A 14,425-nucleotide genomic window follows, 5' to 3' on the forward strand; every position below is an offset into this window, starting at 1 on the left:
ATACAGGAAAGTGGGGGTGAAGGGGATAAGCAGAGTGGGGAGGATGATGGAAGGAAGGGCAATGGGAGGAGGGAGCAATTTGAAGTCAACACTCTTGGGGAGGGACAGGATCCAAAGAGAGAATGGAAGCAATGGGGGGCAGGATAGGATGGAGGGAAATATAGTTAGTCTTACACAACATGACTATTACGGAAGTCATTTGCAAAACTACACAGATATGGCCTGCATTGAATTGCTTGCCTTCCCAAAGGGAATGGGTGGGAAGAGAGGGATGAAGAGAAATTGGAACTCAAAGTTTTGGGAACAAGTGTCGAGTACTGTTCTTGCTACTGGGAAATAAGAAATACAGGTAATGGGGTATAGAAAGTTATCTGGCCCTACAGGACAAAAGAGAGGATGGGGACAAAGGAAGGGAGGGATGATAGAAGAGAGGGCAGATTGGTGATAGGGGCAATTAGAATGCTCGGTGTTTTGGGATGGGGGGAGGGGAAAAATGGGGAGAAAATTTGGAACCCAAAATTTTGTGAAAATGAATGTTAAAAGTTAAATAAATAAATTAATAAAAATTTAAAAAAAAAAAGAAGCATTTATTTAATGTCTATTATGTGTCAGGCACTGTGCATAACTGGACTAGGCACACTGGGCACAGAAGTACAAAGAATGAAAATCCCTCTTCCCAAGAAGCCCCTTAATCAGTTTACTATTCAATTCACTACAGTGGCCATTCCAAAACTTTTCATTCTTCCCACTGTACCCCCTGCCCATACCCTCTCAGCTGAGGACCTGGTCATATACTTCAAAAAATTGAGGTCATTTCTTTGCCCAGAGTTTTATCATCCTCTCATCTCACATACCTGAGATACTTTCCCTGAGTATTTCCTCCTTCATCCCTGTCACAAATGAAAAAGTGACCTTTTTCATTGCCAAGGCAAACCTCTCTTCATGCACTCTTGATCCCACTCTATCCTATTTGTTCCAGCAGATTACCTTCTATCATCAATTTTTCAGTGTCTCCCCATCTACAAGCTACTTTCCTGTTGCCTGCAAACACATCCATTATCTTCCCCTGCCAGGCCTAGAGGCCTGAGGGCTACCCGAGTCTTACCTTACCTATCGCAGGTCTTCGGCTGGCCAAACCGGATAAACGTATGAGAGAAGAGACTTTCCAGAGTCGAACAAGGGTTAGGCTTTATTCAGGGTCTTGGTTACATGTGCAGGGGGAACTCTTCCTTAGGAGAGAGAGAGAAATCTCCCAAGGAGGCAAAGATCTTACACTAAGAGAATGAAAGCAGAAGTGGAAGTGGGGAGAGAGGGGAGAGGGGCCTTCTGTCCTGTAAGGGTCCCTCAGTGCTAAGAGAGCCTTCAGGCTTTCCTGACCCTACTTAAGCTCTCCTGCCGCATAGTTTGCACCTGAATACCGTGCCTGTTAGACAACAATAGGTGTGCTCAGACCCGGGCCAATCTCAAGGGCGGGGATGCTCTCTCCCAACACGTTTACCATGGGAAGAGGCGGAAATGCACGAGATAGCTCGGTCTCACACCTCAATTCCCTGCTGTTCTCTGGGGGGCCTCATGAGAACTCTAAGGTTTAGAAGTTCTCACCTTTACCCACCCGAGACTGTCCACTTGGAACTGAGCTTACACCCCCAACATTCCCCATCCTTTAAAAACCTTCACTTGATCCAACTATCCATGATAGCTATCACCCTATATTTCTCCTCCCTTTCATGGCTAAATTCATCTACATATACTGTCTCCTCTTTCTTCTCAATCTTAAAATCTTCTCCATTCTGGCTCCTGATCTTACCATTTAAGTGAAAACTGTTCTCCCCAAAGTGGCCAATGATCTTGATGGCAAAATCTAAAACCTTTTCTCAGTCCCGGTGACTTTTGACCTCAATGCAGCCTTGATACTGTTTATAACCCTCTTCTGGGTACTCTCACTGGGTTTTTATAACACTGCTCTTTCCTGGTTTTCTTTTTAACAGTCCAATCACTCTTCAGTCTTTTTTTCATTCTCAATATCTGACTCACTGTATTGTCCACTCATATATATATATCCTCTACAAGAGGCACAAAAGGTAAGTTTTCAAAAGTAAACCAAACGATCAATTTCAAATTTTATTCAATTCACATATATTTAAATGTAAAACGAACTACCTTTTCTTAAGTTATAAGTACTAATTTATATAAGCCTACTATAATGGCAGCAGCTCACATAATAAGAAAAATGTAAGGTCTAACAGCTAGGTAAAAAAATTGCTTAAAGTATTACACAGGCCAAATATCCAGACTCTATGATGTCTTTCATTCCATTTTTTTTTTTTGCATACAAGTTATTTATGGTAACATGTCATAGCCTCCTTATACCCATGACTATCCTTTTGAATTCTTATAATTTCAACTCCTCTGATACCATAGAGGAACATGATTCACTGTAATACAGTCTCACTAGGAAGATATTAAGATTAAAGACATTGGTTTTGTAGCAGTATGTAGGTTTGTGATCATTAAAGGCAATGAATGCACTATTTCCCAAGGGTGATTCAACTCAAATCTCTTACTCTTCAATTGTGGGGCTAGTCCATGATGCATTTGCAGTATTTGAACAAAGATACAAACATTGAAGGAATAATTCAATGAGTTTAGTATCTAGCTGTGAGTGGCAATATGCATTTTTCATCCACTTTGTTTGCAGACAGTTAAATTAATATCTTTTGCAATAAAGTGAATTTTACTAAAAAGGTTTTATAAGCAGCTAGGTGGCACCGTGGAGAGAGCCCTACACCAGTAGTCAGGAAAACCAGAGTTCAAATTCATTCTTAGACAGTTGTGTGACACTGGGCAAATCACTTAACTGTTTACCTTGGTTTCATCATTCATAAAATGGGGGTGATAACTGTACTGTGAGGATAGAATGAGGTAATGTTTATAAAGTGCTTTGCAAATCTTAAAGAGATAAACACTATTATTATTATAATTATTATTGCTACTGATTTTTATAGTGTTCTAGGACTTTTCACAATTAGTATAATGCTATCTTTAAAACAGAATATTTTTCGATGCTGGAAAGCAAGTAGTAATCTTTTGTCTGAGACTTATAACATCCATACATCTATAGTTGCTTTTTAATACCCTGCTTCACATTAATACTCAAGGAATTACTAAAAAAAAAGTAATCTCTAAAATCATGTCTGCCCTGGAGTCTTGTACTATTTGGAAAGATTTTTCTGAGGGCAAACTTTAAGGTTACATTTTAGTCTGAGTCAAATTGTTTCTTAAAATCAACAAACAACAACAAACAATTGTAATCTGCTACTGGTTTTTATAAAGTTAAATGTTTCTTAAACCAATTCAATAAAATACGAATCACTAGCTTAAAAATAAAATTTTCTTACTTTGAAATAGTTTTACAAAAAGCTGCCACCTCTTCATTCTGGATTCCAACTTCTTGTAAAAGAGAACTTCCAGATGACAAACTACTGGTCCCACTGTCTTTCTGTAATCAGAAAAAAGTGCTTTTATTTTAATAGTAAGGTTTTTAAAAGTAAATAAAATATTCATAGCAGTATTATTCAAATTTCATGAAATATTTTTGTTTCATTGGGCATGGTGGTGCACATCTAAAATTCATGTTACAGGGCTGAGGCTGTTAGATATTGTGAGCTTAGGAATTCAGAGTTGCAGTGGGTGGAGCCAATTCAATTTAAAATCAATATGGTGAGCTCTAAGTATCAGGGATAATCCAGATGCCTAGAGAGAGGTAAATCAGTCTAGGTCAGATACAGGGATCCAGTCTTTTTTTTTTAATTTTCTTTCAAAGCATATTTATTTAAGATAAATAACTATAAAGGCAATTTAAAAATTCTAATACATGGGTTTTCTGATTCAGTAAACTTTGAATAAGGGAATGCCAACTAAACCTTACTGTATAGCAGAAAAAGTACTGGGTCAGGGAGTGTGTATTAGCTACTTCTATTTCTATTTCACTTAGCTAGCTATGTCATGCAGAATAATTAATTGAGACTAATTATTTAAGCTCTCTGATTCTCATCTTCATCATTTGCAAAATGATGAGGCCAGACAAAGGGGAGGCGGCCTCTAAAAACCCTTGTAGTTCTCATATTCTAGGATTCTAATTTTCAGGAAGCATAGATTATGAGAGGCCATTCCATCCTGGTTGGTTGTTGTCTTTTGTTTGCAAAGAGGACCAAAATGATATCACCACGATAAAGTGAAGTTTCAGTGTGTCCAACTGTGACTGATCAGACCAATACTAGCTTGGAATGCTGTACCACAGATTGGGCATAGATAGTTCGTGTGAACATTTGGGGTGGATATTCCAAATCTGAGTATTTTATGTTTCCTTCATGCTGTTTCAATTCTGCTTTGCTCACACATAGAGCACAGCACCCTTTCTGATGTGGGCATGCCATGCTGAGCGGTCCTGTGCCAGTGTCTCTCATATCCCACAATCAAATCCAAAGTTCCTGAGAGAGACCTTTGAGAGTGTCCTTGTATCGCTTCTTCTCCCCACCATGTGATTGCCTGCCCCATGCGAGTTCTCCATAAAATAGTCTTTTTGGCAAGCATACATTTTGCATTTGAGCAACATGGCCAACCCACCAGAGCTGTGCTCTCTGAAGCACAGTTTGAATGCTTGGCAGCTTAGTTTGAGGAAGGACCTCAGTATCAGGTACCTTATCCTGCCAGGTGTTCTTCAGAGTCTTCCCAAGACAGTTTAAATGGAAGTGATTCAGTTTCCTGGCATGGCACTGATAGACTGTTCATGTTTCACAGGCATACAATAATGAGGTCAGCACAAATGCTCTGTAGACCTTCAGTGTACCTCTTCTCTCCTATGCTTTTCTTTGGAGTCTCCCAAACACTGAGCTAGTTCTGGCAATGCGTGTATCAACCTCACTGTCAAAGTGTACATCCCTAGAAAGTACACTACCAAGGTAAGTGAACTTATCCACAGAATTCAAAACTTCTCCATTTGTTGTTACCAATGGTTTCATGTATGGATGGTGTGGTGATGGCTGATGGTGCACCAATATTTTCTTGGTGTTAATTATTAGGCCAAAATTACCATAAGTAGCAGAGAATTGATCCATACTTTGCTCCATCTCAGTTTCAGAGGCTGCACTGACTGCACAAACATGTACAAACAGAAAATCATGCACCAAGACTCCTTCCACTTTGGTCTTGGCTTTGTAGCCTTTTCAGTTTGAAGAATTTAGCATCAGTTGACCTTGATGCTGTGTTCATTCTCATTGAAAGCCTTTGACAATATGACTGAAAACATCATGCTAAAAAGCATGGGAGCAAGCACACAGCCCTGTTTCACTCCACTGGTGACTGGGAAGGCACAAGAACATTGTCCACTATCCAGAACCCAGGCAAACATGCCATCATGAAATTGATGTACAATACTGATGAACTTCTCTGGGCAACCAAATTTTGACATAATTTTCCGTAAGACTTCACAACTAACAGTGTCAAAGGTCTTGGTCAGAACTACAAACATTGCATACTGACCTCTGTTCTGCTCCTGGCATTTCTCCTGGAGTTGTCAGGCAACTATATCAACTGTTCCTCGGCCCTATCTGAAGCCACACTGGCTCTCAGGTAGATGACCATCTTCCAGGTGAAGGATCAGTCTATTAAGGAGGACTGTAGCAAGAATCTTGCCAGCAAAGACTAAGAGAGAGATTTCCCTGTGATTGTCACAGAATGATCTATTCCCTTTACCTTTATAGAGATGGACAATGGAGGCATCCTTGAACTCCTAGGGGATAACCTCCTCATCATATAACCTGGAAAATTTCAGTCAGCTTTTGTATGAGCAATGGTCCCCCTAACTTGTAAATCTCAGCTGGAATAGAATCAGCACCAGGTGCTTTGCCATATGAAAGGAGTCTAATGGCAAAGAACATCTCTTTTTCAGTTGAAAGTTCAGCTAAGGAGGGACTGACTTCAACCTGATGTAAACGGTCAGCATTAATTGAAGATGGTCCATTCAGAACACTATGGAATTGTTCAACCCATCTCTCTAGGATCATGTCCCTTTTTACTATTCAATGTAGCTCCATCAGTACTGAGTAGAAGGATGTTAATAAACATTTTGGAAATGATAATAGTTACATGGAATAAAGGAATTACTCTGCCTTCAGAGAAAACACAGTCAAACCCATTTAGAGCAGAATATTCAGATTATACCCAAAATTTAGGGGGAAAAAACTTAGGACATTCATCAAACAGTTAGTTCTTTAGTGCTTTAAAAATCAGTGGATAATTTGTAGTTCATATGTCTTATGTATGGAATCATATGGCAATTAAAGCTTATGTTTTAATAGCATAAAATGCACTAAGACTTTTGGAGCACCCTAATAAAGTTTTAACTAAGATTATGACAACTGGTCCCATCACTTTCTGGAAAACAGAGTGAGAAGAAATGGCAGCAGTATAAGATTCTATATTCTTGGGCTCAAAGATCACTGCAGATGGTGACTATAGCCATGAGATTAAAAGATGTTGCCCTTTGATAGGAAAGCTATGGCAAATCTGGACAACATCACCTTGCTGACAAAGGTTCATACAGACTTTCAAACTATGGTTCTATAGACTTTTGAGAGTCTCCTGGACAGCAAAAAGATCAAATCAGTCAATACTTAAAGGAATTAATTCAGATTATTTATTGGAAGGACAAATACTGAAACTAAAGCTTAAATACTTTGGCCACATAATGAGAAGAAAGGATTCACTGGAAAAGCCTCTGGTGTTGAGAAAGATTAAAGGAAAAAGTAGAAAAGGGAAGGCAGAGGATGGGATAGATAGTGTCATGGAAGCAATGAACATGAGTTTAGACACACTTTAGGAGATAGTGGAAAACAGGAAGGGCCTTCTATGGTTCAGGGGGTCAGGAAGAGTCAAACATGACTGAATAACTGAACAACAAATTAAAGCTTTGAAATGCACTATAATTTCTGGGACACCCTGGATATAAACATTTTGATGGAGGCTATAAATTACACTTCTGAACTAAAAGTTTACATCTGGGAAAAACTTTTTTTTCCAACAAATAGTTAGGTAAATTCAGCACCCAGGCACAACCACATCACAAACTTCATGCTATCTGAATTGACTCCAATTTAAATTATGTTTTTTTAAACATTAAAAATTTTTTTTCAAAACTAAAGCTAGGAAACTTTCTTCAAATGCAAGTTCATGAGAATATTATAAGTTGTTAGCATAACTTTAAAAAAAAAAAGTATGGGATTTCAATAACCACAACATAAAATAATTTGTGTGGTATGTTACACTGAAAATTGAGCACAATTTTTAAAGAGAAAGTCCCTTTCGTAAGTGGCTCTAACCCTAAAAAGATGCATTAGATATCTACCACGTCCAAGATCCTTAATATGCAGCTCAAGGTTCACCATAACTAGTGCCTATGACTTTTCTCTTACTGCTAATGAATAAACTGATAAAAAGGCATTTATTAAATGTATACTATGTGCCTGACACTATGCTAAACGGTGGGGATATAGATAGAAAAGCAAGGCAGTTCTAACTCACCAAGAGCTCTTACTTCAGTTGCAGGAAACAATACAGATACATGGCTTAGCTTGCAGGGTAGATGGGAAAACCTGGTGGAATCCTCAGTGATCCTTACCCTATATCCTCCAGACACACAGCAAGGGCTGGGGATCTGGAGGGTACAGTGGTAGAGCAAACAGTAAAGACTGGTGATCCTCCACTTTGCCAGAAAGACCAATTGGTGATTTCCTGTTCATCCAATCAATTGAAAGAAGCTAGGGTTGCCCTGTAAAGGAAAGTAGGGGAGCTAAGGAGAGTTGCTGAGACTCATTACACATCCACTGGGAAGCAAGTTGAGTGGGTTTGAGAGTTAGAGTGGAGCAAAGCTCTGGGATGCTTCCCACAAAGGTGAGGATGGGGAGGGTGGAGGCTGAGTTCAGTCATGAGGAAGAATAAGGAACAGTCCTTTGGCAAAAAGACTGAGGGGAAGGGGAGAACCTTATAGGATCTAGAAGCAAGAGCTGGGGATAGGAAAACCTCTACATTCTAAGATAGTGGTGCTAAACTCAAATTGAAATGGAGATGGGGGCGGGGAGAGAGGACACCAATGAACTGTACATAACGATCCCTGCAGGCTATGTATTTACTTAGAAAACCACACGTTAACGTTAACTATGTCCTGTTTTATTTTTATTATTTTGTGAAATCTTTCCCAATTATACTTTAATGTGGTTCTTCTCACACTAAGCACTGCAGGCTCTAGGCAATCTGGTTGGTGTGCCCAATTTTAATACATCACATTTTCTCTCTTTATCCACCCAAAATTCAAGGTCCATATCTACTGTTAATTTCCTTAAGACTTCATCATCACCAGATCCTGAAATAATTACTCCCTCTTCTGCACGCCTATGTCTAGTACTTTGTACTAAACATCTGGCATTTAGATTGTTGGGGTCGGGGAGAAGTGACCTATGCTTTTATTGATACAGGAGAACTACCAATGAAGAAACTCCCTCTACCATAGCAGATCAATACCTGTTCTGCAAAACCTAATCTAAAAAGAGTTGCCTGAGGCACTGGGAAGTTACTTGCACAGTACCATTAAAAGAGGGCTTAAACTCAAATCTTTCTAACTCCAAAGCCAGCTGTCTATCTCTTACACCAATGGTACCAGGCTCAAACAAGAACAGGACCATGAAGCCAAACATAAGGATTCTTGTGACCACATACTGATTTAGAAATGTGTGTGTATTTTTTTAAACACATCAACACATTTAAATCAGACAGGAACTACATTTTATTCTGACATTCCTTGGGTATGTGGTAGGCTTGAGTGTTTGACACCTCTAATTTAAATCATACTACCTCACCCACACTAACTGCTGCTTTGTACTATAGTTATTTTTATGTGTCTCATATTCCCTGACAAAATAAAAACTCCTTGAGGGCAGGGAATCAGGCTTATTCAACTTGAGTTCCCAACCAGTTTCTTAGGTGGATACTTCATACACATAATTTTCTAAAGCATATTTCTTATAAAAAACTAAGTCCATAATACATAAGCAATATATAAGTTCTGTTTGCTATCCCCTTCTTGAAAAACACTTTTTGATTTTCATCACTTTGTTGTTTTATAGAAAATTCTCCTGTGCAGAATGTAATCCTGTGAACATATCTATCATCCAATAATAAACTCTCTTCACACTTAACTAACTTGGTCCTCAGAAACCAAATAGTCTGTTGATAAGTCTGTACCACAAGCCTATCCAACTTGGTCATATCATGAAAGCTTATATTCTCCTGGCATAGTTTTCAAAAATAAAAATCAGGATCATCTCTATATCAAAAGGAGGAATGAAAATAGGCCTTGAGTAGAAGAGATTATGAAATATTTTATAAGCACAAAGCAGTAACATACAAAAATCAAAAATGCCCAAACTAAAAGCAGTAGCAGTGTTAACAGTGCTCGGGATTTGGAAAGACCCAAGTCTGAATTCTGCTTCCAACACATGCAAGCTATGTGACTCTGGGCAAGTCATGAACCTCTCAATCAAAAGAGATAATATTTGTAAATCACTTAATATAATGCCTGGCACGTAGTAGGTGTTTAATAAGTGCTTACTCCCTTTCCTTCCCTCTCTGTTAATACCAACATTTTCCTCACAGGATTGTTGTGAGGATAAGCAAAATAACAAGCATAAAATGCTTAGCAAACCTTAAAGCACTCCATAAATGTTGGCAATTGTTTTATGAAACTATCTTTTCTTTAAATAACCTATTTTAAGAAGTTGGTAAGAGTAGGGAAATGAAATAAGAGGAATAACGTAAAGAGTGTGAAAGAATTTTTACTTGACCAACTAGTCACTCTATCTTTTTGTATAATTGTACTAGGTTTCCTGTACTTCTGAAAAGTATCTAGAATTTTCTTCCTCTTCATAGCATAGTTAGTACTCCATTAGGCTGGCCTGATAAAAACATAATTAGATTTTCATAATTCCCTCCAGGCACATTATGAGATTAATCTGACACTGGCAAAAAGACATGTCATTCATTCACCAAAGTAATAACGGAACCTAGATAGCTAACATCAAGTGGTCCATCTATCAACAGCAAATGTATTCTCTTCATTTACTTGATCTTTTGCATTAGTAATTATATTAATGAATTGTGTGGTATCCTGCAAAGAGTACCTAGGCTCAGATCTCAGCCCAGATAACTGAAGAGCCTGCACTAGAAGGTCTCTTTCAGTTCTAAATCTTACTCTTTTCTCCCCCATTTTAATCAAAAGTTCAAGAAGAAAAAAAAAATCTTCTACCTCTCTCCAAAAAGGATTTAACATACTTACAGAAATACTGGTCAACCAAGACAAATTAGAGAAATTTACATAACACATTATAAAACATTTATGAAGATATGCAGGAAAAGGAAACATTAACAAGAAGTTCAGACCATGACATTTAAGTAAAAACAGAGAACATAACCTAGTTTTCAAGAAACAAGACATAAATGTATTAGCTATTTAAAAGAGTCTCTATTCATATTATTTAGGAACACATAGCGAAAATTTAGTCAATATTAAAATACCATACTTAATTAGGAATGGAAAATCAGTGTTCTGTTCCAATATACGAGAGGCTATGTGTTACAACAGAGAACAAGGTTGAAATCTTAGCCTAGACAGACCTTTCTCATCTATATGAGACTCTGAGTAAGTTTCCTTTTCTTCAAAATGGGGATAATAACCACTTATAGGACTATTAAAAGGAGAGTAATCTGCAAACCTTAAAATGGTACAGAAGGAGTTAAAATTGAGCAAATGTGGAATAGAGAAGAGTGCTCTACCTGGAGTCAAAAAAGACCTAGACACCATTTCTGACTCTCTTTCACTATGTGTAATTGCAGAAAATCTTTTCATTAATCTACAAAATGAGGCAATAATACTTGTATTGCCACCTCACAGAACTGTTGAAACACTTTTGTAAACCACAATGTGCTACAAAAATGGGAACCATATTCTTCCCTGGTAGAAGATAAGTTGCTTCAAGATTAGCATTAGCATGGGACTTTTAAATCTTACTATCTCCAGTGCCCAGCAACAATACCTAACTTAAGTAACTTAGCTTACTGTATTTCAAATTAATAATAATTTAATATCCTCTGCTAACTCTTAAAATTTTGACAATTAACTTCTGAAAACATTCAACAATCACAGAAATTTCTCAAAACTTTTTAAGACAATAATTATGATAATGTTTCTGATTTTTATATTAGTTGAATTACATCACAGATAGAAGTGATTTGCCAGAATAATCTGCTGTCTATTGTAATTTGTCCATTACTAGTTTGGGGCAGAATGGATTTCTGACTAAAGAACTTAGATGATTATAAAAAAAATTTTCTTAAACAAGGAAACGGGAAGTGAACCTGCTGAGCAAGAAGAAAAACACCCCTTTTAGTTGAGCTTTCAACACGAAGCACAAAAATCTCAGCCAGGAAATGAACATCTAAGTTTTTTTTTCCACTGATACAACCAAGAAGCTGAAAAGGCTACGCAGCGAAATTTTGTCTTCCAATAACTCATATAAATCAATGGTTCCCTAAACTTTCTTCCTTTACATTTTGTTCATTATCATTTGATATTCTTGACCTTTTGTTCTTCCAAAGGAATTTAGATATATTTTTTTAACTCAGTAAAATAATTTTTGGTAATTTAATTAGGATAGCATTGAATATATAACTTAGTTTAGGTAAAATTGTCATTTTTATTATATTGGCCCTGCCTACCTATGAACAGTTAATATTTCTCCAATTATTTAAATATAATTTTATTTGTATGAAAAGTTTTTCATAATTTTGTTCATATAGTTCCTGGATTTGTTTTGGCAGTTGTACTCCCAGATACTTTATACTGTCTAATATAATTTAAATGGGATATCACTATTTCTTCTTGCAGATTTCTGTTTCTGATACATAGGAAAACTGACATGGATTTACTTTATATTCCGCTACTTTGATAAAATAATTGTTTCAACTTTTTGGTTAAGTCTTTGGCACTTTCTAAGTTTTTAAATCATCTGTAAAAAGAAATACTTTTATGTTTTAAATTCCTATTCTGATTTCTTCTATTTCTTTTTCTTCTCTTATTGCTAGGATTTCCAATACAATATTGAATAATAAGCTGTTATAATGGGCATCCTTGTTTCACATCTATTCTTACAGGAAAGGTTCTAGCTTAGCATGATTACAAATAATGCTTGTTGATGATTTTAGGTGAATATTTAATCGGTTTAAGGAAAAATCCATTTACACCTATACTTTCAAGTATTTTCAACAGGAATGAGTAATGTACTCTGTCAAAAAGTCTTTTCTGCATTTACTGACATAATCATGTGACTTATTACTTTTATTATTCATATAATCAATTATGTTAATAGTCTTCCTTATATTAAATCATGCCTGAATCCCTGGCATAAATTCTGTTATGAACTTTTAGCTAGTATTCTATTTAGGATTTTTGCATCCATAGTCATTCATGAAACTGGTCTTTCTTTGTTTCCTGAATTAGGTATCAGTAATTATCAAAACTATATGATATTGGAAAAGAAAATGAAAAGGAAATAAGTGGGACAGAACAGACATACAACTTACAGAAGCAAATGAATATGGTAATCTTTGCTTGACAAAGTGTAAAGATTTATGTTTTGAGAATAAGAATTCATTATTTGGTGAAAACTGATGGGAAAGTAGAAAGCAGTATGGGAGAAATATCTTACACCACTTGCCAATATAAGGTCAAAATGGATACATGAACTAGACATAAAGAGAGATATTACAAGAAAATTTGAAAAACATGGAACATATTACCTATCAGACTTATGGACAGGCAAACAATTTATGAATAAACAAGAGACAGAGAGCAATAAGAGGTATAACATGGATAATTTTGATTACATTAAATTAAAAAGGTTTTGTACAAATAAAACAAACATAGCCAATATCAGAAGGAAAGCAGAAAACTAGAAAAAAATTTTTATAGATAGTTCCTCACATAAAGATATCAATCTGAAATAAAGAACTTTATCAAATCTTTAAGAATGTTAGTCATTCCCAATTGATAAATGGTCAAAGGATATGAACAAGCAAATTTTCCAAAGAAGAAATCAAAACAATTTACAGTCATGTGAAAAAAATACTCTAAATCATTAATGATTAGAGAAATGCAAATTAAAACAACCTTGAGATATCATTTTACACCTAACTGAATGACTAAAATGATAGGAGGGGAAAGTGACAAATGTTGGAGGGGATATGGAAAAACTGGGACCTTATTTCATTGTTGGTGGATCTGTGAGCTGATCCAACGATTTTGGAGAGGGATTTATAATTATGACCAAAGAGTTATTATTAGCCTTTGACCCAGCAATACCACTATTAGGTCTGTTTCCCAAGATGGTTAGAGAAAAAGGAAAATAACCTATTAAATTCTAAAATATTTATAGCAGCTCTCTTTGTGGTGGCAAAGAACTGCAAATTGTGGGGATGACTGCCATTTAGGAAATGGCTACAAAAAATATGGTATGCATTCATGGTGGAACATTACTCTGCTAAAAGAAATGATGAACTCAATGATTTTAGAAAAGCATGGAGAGACTTCCATGAAATAATGAAAAGCAAAATGGGCAGCACCAAGAGAACACTGTAAATAGTAAGAGTAGTATTATTTAAATAACAACTTTGAGGGACCAAGGCATTCTAACTATCATAAACACCCAAATTAATCACACATATCCTATAAAGGAAGATGCTATTTGCACTCAGAAAAAGTACACACACATACAAACATGTCTAATGGTAGCCAATTCAAAGTTGGGAGCAAAGGGAGGGCAAAGAAAGTTATATAACTGTTGTACATTTGAAAGAAATAGCAAATTGTACCATAATGGATCTGCAATTTCAGGTACAATTCTCTGTTTTTCTATTTTATTTGTTATGGAAATGCTTGTTTTATTTCTTAAGTTCAGAATAAGATAAATTAAAAAACAAAAAGAGAGTTCAAGTACCAAGGAGTCATAGTCAAGATCATCTAAGACTTGGCAGCTGCCACTACTTAGAAGAGAAGATCATAGAAGCATGCACATACCACTTGATACCTGCACATACCCATTTTATGTTACCTCACTAGGCATTTAGGGGAAAACATACGCTGGTACTTGAAACCAGGACTATTTAAAACTACTAGTATATAAAGTGTCCCAAAAATATTAATTTAGTTTTAAGCTTTAGTAGCTTTAATTAAGCTTTAATAGCTTAAAACTGTACCAAGACTTTTGGAATACCCTGTACTAAGTTCATGACATTCCCATAAGCTACCAATTTAGTAGCC

At 36.3% G+C, this 14,425-nt stretch overlaps 1 protein-coding gene across 10 annotated transcripts in view; it reads right to left on the reverse strand.

Moving 5' to 3' along the window:
• Positions 1 to 14,425, reverse strand: part of PIK3C2A (phosphatidylinositol-4-phosphate 3-kinase catalytic subunit type 2 alpha) — a 233,236-nt gene that overhangs the window by 92,233 nt on the left and 126,578 nt on the right. For all 10 annotated transcript variants that reach the window (XM_072619606.1, XM_072619605.1, XM_072619603.1 and 7 more), the window contains one exon: positions 3,399 to 3,499. In XM_072619606.1, coding sequence (XP_072475707.1) covers positions 3,399 to 3,499 — 101 coding nt within the window. The remainder of the gene's footprint in view (positions 1 to 3,398; positions 3,500 to 14,425) is intronic.

Source organism: Notamacropus eugenii, chromosome 6, assembly GCF_028372415.1.
Source record: "Notamacropus eugenii isolate mMacEug1 chromosome 6, mMacEug1.pri_v2, whole genome shotgun sequence".
Lineage (NCBI taxonomy): Eukaryota > Metazoa > Chordata > Mammalia > Diprotodontia > Macropodidae > Notamacropus > Notamacropus eugenii.